The 17,691-nt window shown below is 36.9% G+C and overlaps 1 protein-coding gene across 1 annotated transcript in view; it reads right to left on the bottom strand.

The window, feature by feature from the left end:
- Positions 1–17,691, bottom strand: part of ENPEP (glutamyl aminopeptidase) — an 87,141-nt gene that overhangs the window by 21,983 nt on the left and 47,467 nt on the right. The window contains exon 11 of the mRNA XM_517397.9: positions 9,984–10,063. Coding sequence (XP_517397.2) covers positions 9,984–10,063 — 80 coding nt within the window. The remainder of the gene's footprint in view (positions 1–9,983; positions 10,064–17,691) is intronic.

Here is a 17,691-nt window from a genome sequence, read left to right as displayed (position 1 = left end):
AATTTTGGAAGTGTTTGCAAGGTCTGGAAGATATCCAGGACACAGTAGTTTTTCATAATATATGAGTAACCTCTCCAACAAGACAATAAGTTTCTTTAGGAACTTTCGGAGTAGGTAATTGATAAATTATAAACCCTTACCTCACTCATGTAGAATTTCTCTTTCTTTGTCATCCTCCCATGGACAAGTTGTTGAAAGGAAGCTAATCTTTTGGCATCTGTACACTTTGAATGTTTGTATCAGAAGGAGAGTTGCTTGCTAAGCATAAAGCCATATGTTACAGGAGAAAGAGCATGAACTTTTGAGTCTCACAGACCTAGGATAAAATCCTTGTTCTGTGACTTACTAGCTGTGTGACCTTGGTCAGATCACTTGACCCCTCTGTGTCCCAGTTCACCCCAAGGAAGACAGGGACAAAAATCCCTCACAGGGCTGTTGTGAAGATTAAATAAGATAACATAGGTAAAGTGTTGGTCACATAGTTATGTGCTACGTCTCCAACAGATGGTAGCTATCCCCATTATAATGAAAGGGGATATGCTGCCAGTTCTATAAATAGTGAAGCAAATATAAATAACGTTGAGAAGTTCCTGGCAATCCATCTAAATACTGCCATATTTTAGTGTGCTTTATATGTACCTAGTTAAGCCTGTCTAGAGTTACTGTGATTTTTCTCACTTTATAGATGAGGAAGCTGAGATCCAGGAAGTCAGTAGTTAAGGACTTTCCAAGTTCATGCTACTTTTGGAACAGTTGTCAACAGCAAAATACTGTTCAGTTGTTTAGTTACATAATGAGTAGAACTAAAATACTCTAGTAAGATTAAAATACAGGACTAATATACTGTATGTTTCCTTCTGTTACTCCATTTACTATTTTTTTTTCTGATTATAACAATAGTATGTATTCTTTATGGAGCACTTGGAAAATGCAAAAAAGTATAAAGAAGAATATAAAAATTACCCACCACAGTTAACATGTTTTTACCTGTTGTGTGTGTGTGTGTATCTTCTATATGCACACATGCACAAACACACAACAAATATAATGGGACCCTACTGTTTTTATGATTAGCAATCCTTTTTCATTTGAAATTATATTTTAAACACCTTGCAATTTCATTTTATATATTTGGAAATCTAAGTTTAATGGACATATAATGCTGTATCAACTTAAAAATTGTTTTGTTCTGTTTCTTATTAGTTCTAGCTATGCCAAAAAGTATTGAATGAGTTATTTCTGAGTAGGAGCTCTTTCTAGAAAATTCTTACTTTTTTCTTTTATTATTTGCCTAGATGATAGAGAAAAGTGATAATTACCTTTTCAAAATTTTATCCAGAGCCTCTTTAATTTCAACCCTGATAGATTTCAGTAACAGAGCACAGGTAACAGTTCTTTAATGTTACTATCTATTATAAATAATTATAAAAAATTTTAGACAAGTAGACAGCTTATGATAGCCTGAGATTCCTAGAGAAAAAACATTTTTCTTAGGTGATATGAATGCTGTGTTGCACTAATCCTTTAAGTGAATTATTTTTCAATGTAAAATTACAGAGTTTACCTCTTATTAAATTTTGTGTATCATTTGATAGTAAAACAGCTGAGGCCAGGCACGGTGACTCACACTTGTAATCCCAGCACTTTGGGAGGCCAAGATAGGAGGACTGCTTGAGACCAGTTTGAGACCAGCCTGGTCAACATAGCAAGACCCCCATCTCAATTTATTTAAGAAAGCAAAAAACAACTGAAAGACACGAGTAGTGCTTTTTAACTAATGACATGCAAAATATATTTGAAGAGCTAAAAGTTTCAAGTAGAATGCATTATTAGACTTTGGGGTCATAGAAAAAAATTTTAATTTCTGAAACTAAAGCTAACATGATCCATAATAAAATGGATTGGTTATCCATTTATGGTAATGCTTTCAACAAATTACCCATTCAAGAAAGTATTAGTCATTGTTTTAGTAATAATTACAGGGTCCATTCTGAATCTCAGCAAGTGGCCTAGAGAATCTGCCTGTAAAGAAAGGTGTACAAGCATACCTTACTTTATTGCGCTAGAGAGAAGTCACTTTATTGCACTTTGCAGATACTGCATTTTTTACAAATTGAAGGTTTGTAGCAAAGCCAGTCTATTAGCACCATTTTTCGAACAACATGTGCTCACTTCATGTCTCTAGGTTACATTTTGATCATTCTTGCAATATTTCAAACTTTTTCATTATTATTATATCTGTTAGGGTGATCTGTGATCAGAGATTTTTGATTTTACTATTGCAGTTGTTTTGGGGAGCCACGAACCACACCCATATAAGGTGAGAACTTAATTGGTAAGTGTTGTGTGTATTATGACTGCTCCACCAGCTGGCCATTCCCCTGTCTCTCTTTTTATCTTTCTCTTTCTCTCTCTCTCTCTCTCTCTCTTTCTCTCTCCTTCCCCTTGGGCCTCCCTATTCTTTTAGACACAGCCATATCGATATTAGGCCAATCAATCATTCTTCAATGGCCCTAAGTGTTCAGATGAAAGTAAGAGTTAAACATCTCTCACTTTAAATTAAAATATAGAAATGATTAAGCTTAGTAAGGTAAGTATGTCAAAAGCTGAGACAGGCTGAAAGTTAGCCAAGTTCTAAACATAAAGAAAAAGTCCTTGAAGGAAATTAAAAGTGCTACTCCAGTGAACACATGAATGATAAGAAAGAGAAACATCTGTATTGCTGATATGGAGAAAGTTCTAGCTCTCCAGATAGATGGCCAAACTAACCACAACATTCCCTTAATCCAAAGCCTAATCCAGAGAAGGACCCTAACTCTCTTCAATTCTGTGAAGCCTGAGAGAGGTGAGGAAGCTACAGAAGAAAAGCTGGAAGCTAGCAAAGGTTGGTTCTTGAGGTTTAAGGAAAGAAGCCATCTCCAAACATAAAAGTTCAAGGTGAAGCAGCAAGTGTTGATATAGAAGTTAAAGCAAGTTAATAAGAAGATCTAACTAAGATCATTTTTGAAGGCAGCTACACTAAAAAACATTTTCAGTGTAGTTGAAACAGCTTTATATTAGAAGAAGATGCCATCAAGGACTTTCACAGCTAGAGAGAAGTCAATGCCTGGCTTTAAATCTTCAAAGGACAGGTTGACTCTCTCATTAGGGGTGGATGCAGCTGGTAACTTTAAATTAAAGCCAATACTCATTTACCATTCCAAAAATCCTAAGGCCCTTAAGAATTATGCTAAATCTACTCTGCATGTGCTCTATAAATGCAACAACAAAGCCTGGGTGACAGCACGTCTGTTAATAGAATGGTTTACTGAATATTTTATGCCCATTGTTGAGACCTGCTGCTCACCAAAAAAGATTCCTTTCAAAATAGTACTGCTTATTGACAGTGTGCCTGGTCATCCATGAGCTCTTATGGAAATGTACAAGCAGATTAATGTTTTCACAGCTGCTAACACAGTATCTATTCTGAAGCCAATGGATCAAGGAGTGACTTTGACTTTCAAGTCTTGTTATTTAAGAAATACATTTTGTAAGGCGATAGCTGTCATAGATAGTGATTGCTTTGGTGGATCTGGACAAGGTACATTAGAAACCTTCTGGAAAGCATTCACCATTCTAGAAGCCGTTAAGAACATTCATGATTCATAAGAGGAGGTCAAAATATCAACATTAACAGGAGTTTGGAAGAAATTGATTGCAACCGTCATGAATGACTTTGAGGTGTTCAAGACCTATATGGAGGATGTAACTGCAGAGTGGTGAAAATAGCAAGAGAGCTAGAATTAGAAGTGAACCCTGAAGATGTATTTGAATTGTTGCTATCTCATGATAAAACTTGAATAGGTGAGGAGTTGCTTCTTATGGGTGAGCAAAGAAAGCGGTTTCTTGAGATGGAATCTACTCCTGGTGAAGATGCTGTGAGCATCTTGAAATGACAACAAAGGATTAAAAATATTCCATAAACTTAATTGAGAAAGCAGCACCAGAGTTTTGGAGAAGTTCTACTGTGGGTAAAATTCTATTAAACAGCATCACATGCTTCAAAGAAACCTTTTGTGAAAGGAAGGGTCAATTAATGCACCAAACTTCAGTGTTGTCTTATTTTAAGAAATTGCCACAGCCACCCAAGTCTTTAGCAACCACCACCCTAATTAGCTAGCAGCCATCAACACTGAGGCAAGACCCTTTATCAGTAAAAAAGATTACAACTCGCTGAAGACTTAGATGATTGTTAGCATTTTTAGCAATAAATTATTTTAGTTAACATATATACTTTTTTACACATAAGGCAATTGCACACTTAGTAGACTGCAGTATAGTGTAAACATCACTTGTATATGCACTGGGAAACCAAAAAACTCATGGACTCACTTAATTGTGATATTTGCTTTATTGCGTGGCTTGGCACCAAAACTGCAGTATCTCTCAGGTATGCCTGTGGCTTTAATATGTAACATGCAATGAATAGGAAACTGGAAAAATGCAACCCAATTATCATGAGGAAAGATTACAATTAGCAATAATTTTGGTAGTTGAAAAAAAATAACTGCAAAGGAGAGTTGGGTAGTGAAGATCTGTCAATGTGTCTCCAGTGTGCCCATGGAAGTAGGTGCCAAATTGAGCTGGAACATGTGTTTCAGGCTATTTGACAGGTCTGGTCCTACAGAAAACAGTGTATGTGACAGAGACCAATTAGTTGTTTACCATACAGTTCCCTTTTCTTCCTGGGTACAGAACTGGACTATGTTAGCCTTCCTTGCAGGACATGATTTGAGAACTGGCTATAAAATGTGGGCAGAAGTAACAGATGCACTTCTAGGCCTGATTCCTTCATTATCTTCCCCTGTCTTTGAGCTAGATGCAAAAGAACCAGTGAGGGATTCCAAGATGCAGGGGATGGTAAAGCCATAAGAAGGAAGAAGACAGGATTTCCAAGTCATTATTTGGTGGAGAGCCACCTAGGAAAGATGACAGTCAGGAATATCTCCTTTAGACTGTTGCATGAACAAGAAACTTTTATTGCACCAAGCCACTATTGATTGTTTCTAAAGTGCAATAATTAGACTCACCTGGCTAATGCAATATATCACACTATCACAATTTAAAGACATCTGTAAAATAATTAATCTACCTTAACTCTTCCTTAATTCTTTTTTTTTTTTTTTTTTTTTTTTTTTTTAGACAGAGTTTCACTCTTGTTGCCCAGGTTGGAGTGCAATGGTGCAATCTCGGCTCACTACAACCTCTGCCTCCCGGGTTCAAGCAATTCTCCTGCTTCAGCCTCCCGAGTAGCTGGCATTACAGGCAGCTATGTATAAAAAAGTATATATGTTAACTAAAATAATTTATTGCTAAAAATTCTAACAATCATCTGAGCCTTCAGCCAGTTGTAATCTTTTTTACTGATAGAGGGTCTTGCCTCAGTGTTGATGGCTATGCCTGGCTAACTTTGTATTTTTTCAGTAGAGACGGTGTTTCTCTATGTTGGTCAGGCTGGTCTCGAACTCCCGACCTCAGGTGATCCGCCTGCCTTGGCCTCCCAAAGTGTTGGGATTACAGGCGTGAGCCACCGCGCCCAGCCCTTTAATTCTTACTAAGTAACTTGCTTCCTGGAAAGAGATACCTAATTAGGTGACATGAGTATTCAGATTCACTAACTAGTATATTTTAACTGTGTAAATTAACAAGTTAGCATTCTTAGTTAATCTCTTGTATGTTTGGTTTAGATAAGTAGATCTTCCAAGACTTGGTTGACTAGGGCTGAAGTGACAAATTGAGTTTCTAAACCAGCAAAACTGAACCCATAATCATCCAATCAAAGCTTGCACATTCCATGAGGCTTAGCTTGAAAAAATGAAGAAAGTGCTTCCCTCTTTGTCATCAAATACAAAAATACATGCCCATCATTATTTTGGTATTAAATATTTACGTATAATTATCACAGATGTTTAGTAAATCTATTTCTATAGAAACTCACTGGACAGTCTGGATAGTCCAAACCATCCAGAGGACACCCTCAAATCTGGAAGTAAGAGTTGCGAAAACAGCTATTGTAGAGTCCACACCACCTCCTAGAACTTAGACCCAGCCCAGATCCTATGCACTTAGAAATGTCTCTTTTAAAATATTATGTTTTAGCAAGATTGGTTACCTGATACCATATAACAACCTTCAATCCTTCTAAATGTTAGAAAGCAGTAAATTAAATGCAAAAAGGTGGTATGCTACTAAATGTAGATGCATTAACAATAGCCAAAATAGCAGCTGATACTAAAAGATGGAGACATAACTAAAATATATGCAGTTAACCTCTAAAAGTACAGCATTCTGGGGCAAACAACCCTTCATTAAACTAGGACTTTCTGAACTCAGAATGTACGTAGCACCTTGTTGATAATAGGGTGGACAGGAGACAAGAAATATGTGTAGTTTGTGTCATCAAGAAGCTTATAATTTAGTTGAGAAAAAAAAAAGAGAGGCCAGGCGCGGTGGCTCACGCCTATAATCCCAGCACTTTGGGAGGCTGAGGCAGGTAGATCACCTGAGGTCTGGAGTTCAAGACCAGCCTGGCCAACATTGTGAAACCCCATCCTTACTAAAAATACAAAAAAATATCCAGCCGAGGTGGGGGGGCACCTGTAATACCAGCTACATGGGAGGCTGAGGCAGGAGAATCACTTGAACCCAGGGGGCGGACGTTGCAACGAGCTGAGATCGCTCCACTGCACTCCGGCCTGGGCAACAAGAGCAAAACTCTGTCCCACAGAAAAAAAAAAAAAAAGAAAGAACGAAAAGAGAGAACATATGAAGCTTAATAACAATGATTTTGTTTAAAATATAAAGTAATAATACTAGGAATAAGGGCTGATGAAAGTGACAGGGAGATGATGACAGGAGAGATTATTCAGGGTAACTGGAGTAGCCAGAAAATGTTTTATAATAGAGGTTCTCTTCTTTCGTTAGAAATTATGAGTTTAGTTGTTGTTTTAACGCCTAAAATAGCACATACAATAGAAATGTAAATAAAAGACCTTGGGGAGAGTCCCACTATTGCCTGAAGAATTTCTAACTAATGAATCATAAAAGAAACCAAGAGGAGGGAGGTAGGACTGGTAACATGAGCTGGTTGCCCGTTTAGTACACTCAGGACATGTTCGTCATCCGTGCTCTAAGCTGAGAGCTGAAGATGTCCTCAAACAGGAAACAGGAACTTATTGTACAGCCTAAAAATGGAGCAGACACTTTGAAGTAGAAAAAGACCTCTAGTTTGCTTCTGGCTCAGTGACCAGACATGATTCTGAAGTTTCAGACAAAGGCAGATTTGTCATCAAAGCTCTGTGACTATCAGCCTCTTCATTTATTTGTTTATTCATTCATTTATTCAATAAACAATTATTAGATGCCTGCTGTAGATCCAGAACAGCAATAACAAATAAGCTCCATTTCCTCTAAGAATATTCTGTGGGGAGGGGAGACATAGATAGGTCAATAGTTAGAACAAAAAAATGTGTGAAATGTATTGACAAAGGGATACGAAGGAGTGTGAGAACTCCCTGCTCTTTCACTTTCACAGTCATGCTTCTGTCCAGAGCACACGTCTCCTCTACATTCAATTTTTATCACCCATTTATACTCTATCTTTAGCCTCTGAACTCTCAGCCTAGATATTTTTTAGGAATGCTTCCTGAACCCCTAAACCTGGGCTGATGCTTCTATGAGTGCTTTTGGTGATCTGCATTGCCACAGAGGCACTTAGGACACAGCATTATGTCTGCCTGCAAACCCATCCCTAGACAACCATCTACACAAGGGTTAGGATTGCTTTTTTTTTTTTTTTGCTCCAGCACTACCCCCATTCTTATCTCTGTGTTTTGCACATAAGCAATACGTGCTTGAAAGAATTAATCTAGTAATTAAGGATTAAATTTATTATTCCAAATATTCTAAGGAGTACATAACACATATTAGAACAATGTCTATTGCGAACTCTTGAAATGCATTTTACAAAGCACTTGAGTAAGCTTTAGTTATCTGGAAAATTCACTTGTATGGAAACTTCATTCCATGAAAGTGCTGGGTGAATTGTACTAGGGTAGATGAATTATTCACGCTTTCAAACTTGTAAACAGTAAATCAAACAGCTGCCGAGATATTCTTCCAATCCTCAATTAACTATGGTGACCAATGGGGAAAATATTTAGTAATAGTTAAACCAAATCCACTGAAAACCTTCCAGTGGAATTCTAACGTTCTTATTATGCCTTTTACCAGTGCTGTTACACATTGTTGAAAATGTCTTTTTTTTTCCTGTCTTCTCCCTTTTCCTCTGGCAAGTGTACTTATGAATAAGAAAATGGTCAGAAGACCACAAAAGATAGAGCCTCGCACTGAAACACAGCATAAAATACTAAAACAAAGTGGCATTGATCTGGGAATTCTGCAAAAATTTAGAATTTTTTTTGATCACGATATTACAATAATTATTAACATAAATAAGCAAGAGAGAGTTTTGTTGTAATAGCAATCCCTGTGCAGAAGGGCTTCAGAAGGATTTCACCTCTATAATGACAAAGCTGGTAGTTTGTAGTAATAGTAAAAAAATCACAAAAACAGTTAACAATAAACTTTTTTTTTTAAAGGCCCAAAGGTGGAAAAAACATGCTGGATCCACAGAAAAACTTATACACAAATGTTTATAGCAGCATTATTCATAACAGACAAAAGGTGGAAATGATCCAAATATCTATCAACTGATAAATGGATAAACAAATGGTGGTATAGCCATATAATGGGATATGATTTGGCAATAAAAAGGAATGAAGTAGAGTTACATGCTATATCATGGATGAGCCTTGAAATCATTATGCTAATTGAAAAGTCACAAAATACTGCATATACACTTTTATTTATGTGAAATGACGAGAAGAGACAAATCTATAGAGGTAGGGAATACATTAGTGGTTGCTTAGGGCTGGGCATATGGGAGGCTGCAGGCATGACAGCTAAAGGGTATGGGGTTTCTAAAACTGACTGTGGTGATGATTACACATCTGTGAATACACTAAAAAACATTGGATTGTACACTTTAAATAGGTGAATTTTATGGTATGTGAATTATATCTCAGTAAAGCTGTTCTTAAAAGGCAATCTACTGGAAACAGAGTAAAAATTTATTGGCCAGGAGAAATCATACCTCATTAATATTTTAAAATATTTTACATGAGCAACTAGGCATATGTAAATAAAGAATGAGTGATCTACTTTTATCTTCAAGAAGACACAAGTGAAAGTCCATACCAAATACTATTCTAAATCAGGTCCTCATGAAATGGGGCAAAGATGAGTCTGGTTTGTCTTAGAAAAGAAATAGTTTTGAAACACCAAAACAAATACAATGGAAAAAATATAAAAAGAAGGATTCTTCCGAGATCGCAGCTAAAGCTTGCCTTATCTATTATTTTTTTCATCAATCTGGAATTTCGTGAGAAGGTTTACTTGTTTTTATACAACTCTAACATTTTTCAAGTAAGGAAAAAATAAATCAATGGAGATAGAACACAAATATGTTTCCAAAAAATGGTCTAGTTTAATGGGAGCATTAAAAAATCCTCAGGCTTGTCATATAACAGTTAAAGAAATTCAGTGGCTTATCTGATAAAAGAAAAAACAAAAAGGAAGGAAGGAAGGAAGGAAGGAAGGAAACTTACACATTGATCTTCCAATTGTTGGGCATGCGACCCTTCTCCTTTGGATATGGGTATTTATGATAAATCAGTCAGTCAAGATAAATCATTGAAAAGAATATCTCAAGGTAGAACAGTTCTGATTGTAGATGAAGATTTGGAATCATCAGTAAATTATTTAAGAGATCACTTAGCTGAAGTTTACATAAGTTCCAGCTTTACTGTTGCATCTTTATACTTATATTAGTTTAATGTGGTACATCAATTCAAAGAAGAAATAAATCAATTAATAATATTTACCTTCTTTTTCTGACCTATTAAATAACACACTGCTTGTTATATTATCTTCAGTCCATTTAACTGGGATATTCCATGTATAACTAAAATTTTTTTAAAAAGAAAAATTTAACTTTTATTACTAAAAGATAAAATTTCAAGAGTAAAAATCACTAAAAAGCAATAGACAAGTATATTTTTCTTTTAAATGATTATCTAGTCCATACTATACAATTAATGTAGTTAATACAACATTTTAGTGATGAAGATAAGCTGTGTAACTGTTTTCAATTTCTATAAATCTATAAAATTTAGAAATTGCACCAAAATTAGCTAAGCATGAAAAAGATTATTTCAATAACATGCTTTGGCATTTTAGAATAAAGATATTGCATAAATTACACAAATATAATACATCTTATTATAATATTGAACATTCACACACATACTTGTACACAGTCTAATATGCTACCATTTCCATCAAGGAACACAAAACATTTTTAGAAATTAGAAGACAAATAGTAAACTCTGTGAAGGAAATAACACATTTTAGAAATTATGCTGAAAGTCTACCACCACCATCATCCCCTAAAGCCTCTCATACCCTCCCCTAAATATCCCCTATTTAGAACTAGAACTGAAGTGCTCAAGGGAAGAATCATCAGGTAAGCATGTTTCAGGAGTTTTCAGTGCTTCTCTTTAGCTACTTAGTATTTTCCTACAGAGTGGGTAGGTGGGAGTTAACTTTGTATTTTGATATATATACTTAACAGTTTTGTCTTGAAATCTCATTTTTTTTGGTTTGTTCTTATATCATCTCATATCAGAAAATGCAGATCTGGAGAGAAGGTGAATCTACATACCATTGGCTGGTTTAGGTTTCAACTCAAAGTTGGTTTGTCTGTCAACATTCAATTCCCTAACAGAGAATTAGGGTTAACATTTCACCTTTTCAAGATATAACAAAATTTATGTCATTCAAGGAGAATATATTTTTGCTATATACCTGAAAGAAGTAATCCCTTGTTTTATAACTATTGAAGTGTTTTACAGGATTGAGTTTTTTTTTTAATCAGCTCCTTTGGAGCATTTTACTGCAGTGGAATGTTTTTGGCTATACGTTTCATAAAACCAACATATAAATTGCTTCTTGGGCCTTATAGTGGACACTGTCAGTGCTTCCTCCATATCTCCTTAGACCCCTTTCTCTCTTTTTTTTTCTTTTTAGATGGAGTTTCATTCTTGTTGCCCAGGCTGGAGTGCAATGGCACGGACTCGGCTCACTGCAACCTCCGCCTACCAGGTTCAAGTGATTCTCCTGCCTCAGCCTCCCAAGTAGCTGGGATTACAGGCACCTGCCACCACGCCCAGCCAATTTTTTTGTATTTTTAGTAGAGACGGGGTTTCACTATGTTGGCCAGGTTGGTCTCGAACTCCTGACCTCAGGTGATCCACCTGCCTCGGCCTCCCAAAGTGCTGGGATTACAGGCATAAGCCACTGTGCCCGGCCCCCTTTGTCATTTTTGTACACCTTGGATACCAGTGTGCTTTCCCTGCCTACAATCAATACCTGGGTCTCTCTGACAGAGGACTGCCTTCCAGCTACCTGAGCAAGGAAAGCCAGAAGTTCCTGGGAATTTACATCCTTCTGGATGTGGCCCTTAACAGTGACTGACAGGTGTGAGAATGCTTCCTGCCCCATCCATCAGGAGCACTCTGAAGTATGATCTGCACTGGCTCCAGGACTTTCCTGCAGGACTGAGTCAAAGTTACTCTCTTCAGGACCTGCTTCATACAGCACCTTTGCTGGGCTTCCTTTCCTTCTCTATCCCACTGCCTGCTCCCCCACTGATCTTTCTTGGAAACACTTCCTAACAAGTCACTTTCACACACATGATCATTTCAGGGTCTGCTTCTAGGGACACCAAACTAAGAGCCTTTGCACCTTCTCAGAAGACCGACAAAGAACATTCCTAAAATGCCACATCTTACCTATATATCTCACTTTCACTGGTCTGCTGAATTGGTGCTGCCATGTAAACTCACATTTTATGCTTCCTCTTCTTTCCCCAATGCCAATCTGACTGAAACAACAGAGCAGGCAGCGTCTGGATGACCTAGGCCCACAGTTAAGATTTCCTATTTTGACTATCCTCTCTAAAACATGGCCTCTGGGACTACACCAGGCCTCAAAAGGGCAGAAGCTGTTCTCCTAACCTCATGTACAAAAATACTGCTCTGAGGTCTTTAAGAGTATCATAAGATAAAAATGATAGAAAGTTGAGGCTATACAATTTTATAGTTTTAGAATCACATAATCTAATGTAATCTAAGCTGAGTAAAATCACAGACTTGAGAGTATAAAGTGTGAAGAAATGGAAATTACATAAATGAAACGATTGAGTTTTCTACATATTGGCTAATATTCAGGAGTATCAGGATTCATTTTTATAGACATAGTTCTTCACTATCTAACCATGTAAGAGGTTCTAGCAGTATGAAATATGGCCACTCTAATTTTCTCTAAGGAAACTGACTTTGATTGCACCAAGCTGACACACTTACTCCCATTCCCTCTGCCTGTTTACATGGAGTGGACTATCAAAGGCACATATGCTTTCCTGAGAGAGACATCCCGGGATGGAGATGTGAAACTGGCTCATTTCTAAGAGATGGTTGAGGACATGGTGTTAAAGCAATAACTTATACATGGGTGAGCCATTTGAATTATAAAAAGGTTCTAGTCAGTAAGAATTCCCTAATCTTGGGTTATTTAAACAGTGATAAAATATTTATAGAAGATCATTGAACTCACAGTACAACTTAACTGGCCACACTGTCTACCAAACAGGAACACATCTGAACAGAAAGTAGATGGAAGTTAGGGTTGGAAAAAAAGCTAATTCCTTTATGGGTGCATGAAGGCATTTATTATGATCAAATTCTTCTTTTAAACAAAGAAGAATCCTTTTGCTATAATGGCTCTTTCTTATTTGTTCAGGAGCTACTACGGATTTTTAATAAACTTTCTCAACAGAGAAGAACCTCTTTTCTAAGTTTCTTTTCCTATGCATATATGACTTCTTAAAAAATAAAAATAGAATGAACATATTAACTTTATGATAAGCCATCACAAAAAAATTCATGCAACTAAGAATATAAATAAAATGAAAATAGTATCTGAAGGTGGAAACTGAAGACAAATATTAAAGACAGTATAAATGTTAATACGGTTCTATGTTCTAAGTCTTGGTGAATAAAATTTTAAAATTTATTGTTACAAAAATTGATTTTATACTGTGATGATATATTTAGTTCACTTGGCAGTAAAATTGTTTGGTTTGTGTGAAGAGAAATTCATAACCAACAAGCAGCTTGTAAAAATCCAACCCCATTAATTAAAAAAACTCCTTAGTTTAAATTGTTGACTGTCTTTGGCTTAAATTGTTGACTGTCTTTGGCTTAACAAATTAATGGATACATATGAGAGGAAGTAACATTTACTGGGAAATTTTCCCAGCGTAAGTTTATTTCTCAAGAGAGAAATACTTTTTAAATTTTAATATCCAGAGGCTCCAGCAGTATTAAATAGTTAATCTAATTTGCTAGAACACAAAACAGTAACTATAAAAGAAACACTTTATAGTTGTTAGCAGAACTACCACAGAGATTATTCCATGATTTTCGTAGTTGAATTATCACCTGAAAACAAGTCAGATCTATGTTTCAATTCATGTATCATGAAGAGGAAAAAGTGAAAAACAAATGTTTTCTCCATCATCATCTAATCTTTCCTTTCTAAAATAAAGGTAAGTAGTACACTTACCTGCATAGTTCAGGGAGTATACAGACACTCCCTGAAGGGACCTCATATTGGTCTAAGTAGTCAAATTTTCCTTTGTTGTGGTGTGACCTATTGATTTTCAGAACTCGCATTATAGCAGGATACCCAGTTTCTCTGAATGTCACTTAGTGTGGGAGGCTGGGTGTCTGAGGTTTCCAGGAAGAGAGGCCGGAAATGAGCCTCAACGAGGTGAGTACAATGGCTTTCTCAATGCTTCTCCAGTTCAGGTGTCAACTGGCTTCTTGGAAGCAGCTAATTTAATAATTCTGAGAGTTCATCATTCTCTGATGCCTTGGAAAGTCAAGTGCTTCGGCAATTTTAATTTTTGGAAACACCTGAGTGTGCTGTAGTGTGACTTATTTCCCCAAGCCCTGAATTGTAATCCAGGAAACAGGCTCTGTTACCCCCCTTATAGAGTACCCATCATGAAATGAGACTATAAAGATCTTTCTCTTCTGAATAAATATGGCTACGATCACTGTGGTGCAAGATGAGAACAATATTCTAAAAGGAGATTGTTCTCTGCCAATTCACCTGATTGAATTCCTTCCACATTGTTCTTTAATTAGGAATTTTAGCTCAATAAAATCTTTGGAACATCTGCCATGCCCTCCAGCCCACAGCCACTCCTACCTAGCCCAGGCTTATTGTTTCCATCAACTATCACGTGGGCTGCTCATTGCAATATTGTCCTAACTGGTCTCCCTGCCTCCACTCCTCCCCAACTGCCCAGAATCTGTGATCAGTTCTCCACAGTGCAGCCAGAGAAGGGCTTTGAAAAATGTAAATGTGATCCTGCCAATTCTCTCCCTAAAATCCTTAAATTTGCATACTATTTTCAAAATCTTTAACATGGTCTGCATACCTGGTCCCTGCCTTCCTCTTCATCTTCACCTCACACCACTTTTCCCAGTCACTCTCTTCTATCCCATTTCTTGGAACCAGACTGCCTGGGTTCACATCAAGCCTCCATTATTTACACTGTGTGACCTTGAAATTACTTAATCACTTTTACCACAAATTCCTCATTTACTATAAAATAAAATGCATCTGAAGTGCTTAAAATAGTGCCAACCACTTGGTCAATGTTCAATAAGTGTTGTAAATCATGTGTACAAGACTTTGGGACTTTCACATATGTTGTAGTTTCTGTTTTGGGGCGGGGGGTTTGTTCTGTTTTTTTCAGACAGAGTCTCACTCTATCACCCAGGCTGGAGTGCAGTAGCATGATCTTGGCTCACTGCAGCCTCCGCCTCCCAGGTTCAAGCGAGTCTCCTGCCTCAGCCTCCCGAGTAGCTGGGATTACAGGTGTGTGCTACCATGCCCGGCTAATTTTTGTATTTTCAGTAGAGAAGGGGTTTCATCATGTTGGCCAGGCTGGTCTCAAACTCCTGACCTCAAGTGATCCATCCACCTAGGCCTCCCAAAATGCTGGGCTTACAGGCATGAACCACCACGCCCGGCCATAGTTTCTATTTTGAACATCCAGAGCAGTCACTTCCCCACACCAATTTGCTCACCTTAAATATCACATCCTTGGAAAAGAAAGCCTTCTGTGACCCTCCCTGCCCTACTCCACCTCCTGCTTCCCTCTCCCAATTAATTGAGGCTCAGCAAATCAGTGGACTCATATAGTAAGAGGAATAATTACTGTGAAACTTTCCAAATGGAAGCTTGTTTGACAAGAGACATATTTTTAGATTTAATATCCAAATATTCCAGTGGTTATTAGAGTTGGCCAACCTAATTTGCTAGAACATAGACCAGTAACTATAAAGGAACCAGTTTAGAGTTAAAGACTTTCTAAAACATCTTTTTGTGTTATTCTAATTGCTACAAGATAATTGATCTTACAATAATTTATATATGTGACTATAAAATAATGTCAATGAAGTCATTAAGGAGAAAAAGAAGACAAAGTGTCTCTTCAGTGACCATCAGGCAGTGGAGATTAGAGGACACGTGGGTGGGAACAGGTGAAAGATTCTCTCTGCTCAAGCAAAGTATTCAAATGTTGAAAGAGGGGGCAATAAAAACTGGGCATGGGTGAAATGGGAACAACGTCCAGAGGACTAGTGATGTGCTATGCTGCCAGGATCCACTCTAGGAGGGGCTCAGCTGGGTAACCCGGGCTAGGAAGATGTCCCCAGAGTGGTACATCCCAGCTCCTGGGGCCAGGCCCCGGACTGGAGTTCCTGAGATTTTGAATTTGTTTCCTTCAGATGGGAGCAGCTGGCACCCAAGAAATACATACGAAAATAACGATTTAGTTATGCAGAAATGTTTATAGTATTAAGATTTTTGTGCAAGTTGTATTCATGCAGGTGTGATAAGTTTTGAAATCCTCAGCTGTGCTTTGCATGCTTTATCAGCCTTTACAATATATAAAACATTTTTTAAAATTTGAGGTCAGCTGCGATGGCTCACACTTGTAATCCTAACACTTTGAGAGGCCAAGGCAGGAGGATCGCTTGAGCTCAGGAGTTTGAGACCAGCCTGAACAACCTTTTCTCTACAAAAACTTTTTTACACATTAGCTGGGCATGTTGGTGAGCACCTGTAGTCCCAGTTACTTGGGAGGCTGAGGTGAGAAAATCACTTGAGCTCAGGAGATTGAGGCTGCAGTAAGCTATGATTTCACCAATGCACTCCAGCCTATGTGATACAGCAAGACCCTGTCTCAGAAAATAAATTAAATAAATAAATACATTTGGCAAAGTAGAGAAAATGACATACTGGAATTGTTTTAATTGAAATACTTAGAAAATCTTAACTCAGTAGCCATATTTAAATGTCTAGAAAAATCCTGTTAAGGGTTTGATTTTTAACATAATGAAAATGTGCAAGAAATTTGATACACTATATTTGAGTTTTAATTTGTTGGATTCATAAAATATATAGAAAAAAATTTAATTAGATTTAAAAATCTGCTTCTTTGGTGGTGTTTGTATTTTGAAATTATAAATGAATTCGGTTAAATTTTAGCTAGTGTTGTTTAGAAGAATTTGGTTACATTTATAAGTTTCTTGTAAGTGATATATCCTTAAGAGGACTTGATTAAGTTTGTAAGTGCTGTTTAAATGCTCAGGAGAATTTAATGTGTGCAATTTGTAGATAAATTCATCACTACTCAAAAACTTAAAAAGTTAGTGTTGAAAAACCACCATCTCCTTACTCACCCTTCCCACAGGCCAGCCCTGCTCGGAAGCATCCCCTATTAAGTGATCTGGTTTTAGTACTTTTGTAGTCTAATTGGACTTTAAATGCCTCTGTTGTTTTATTTAGACAATATTTATTAACTTGCCCATTGAAAGAGGGTGATTGAGCTTATATATATATTACTTTCTCTTCCATTTCTCTTTTAATATAAAATTTAATAAAATAAAATTATTTTTAGATTTTCTGTAGTTTGTAATTGTGCCTCTAAATAATATACTCATACTGCCATTTCTTGCTTCATAAATTTTAGTCTTAACTACTCTCCTGACTTAAATGAGGATATCCACTGGAGTACTGGTAAATGTTTAACACCCAGTTTTCATATGGGCAAAACGTAGTATTTGCTCATTTCCACGTAATACTCCCATCAGGAGCATTTTCAAGCTACCAACATGTCACTGACAAGGAAATGTTACTAAGTTGGGAAGACAGCCGTTCCTGCACACCACTGAACTAGTATCCCAACACTTTCTCCCACCTTTTCTCCCTCTTCCATGTCCTTTTGTTGTCAGTTGATTTTTCTTGTTACAATGTCAAGACTTTATATTTGCAATTTATTCTGCCACCATAACAAAAATGTTTACATTTTCCATTGGCTGATTATAAAGTTAAAAGTCAATACCTAATATTTATGAAATTATAGCATGTATATTGTATATAGTGTTGGTC

This window comes from Pan troglodytes, chromosome 3 (genome assembly GCF_028858775.2).
Source record: "Pan troglodytes isolate AG18354 chromosome 3, NHGRI_mPanTro3-v2.0_pri, whole genome shotgun sequence".
Taxonomy (NCBI): Eukaryota; Metazoa; Chordata; class Mammalia; order Primates; family Hominidae; genus Pan; species Pan troglodytes.
The sequence above is the reverse complement of the archived record's forward strand: the minus strand, read 5'-3'. Positions and strand labels throughout refer to the sequence as shown.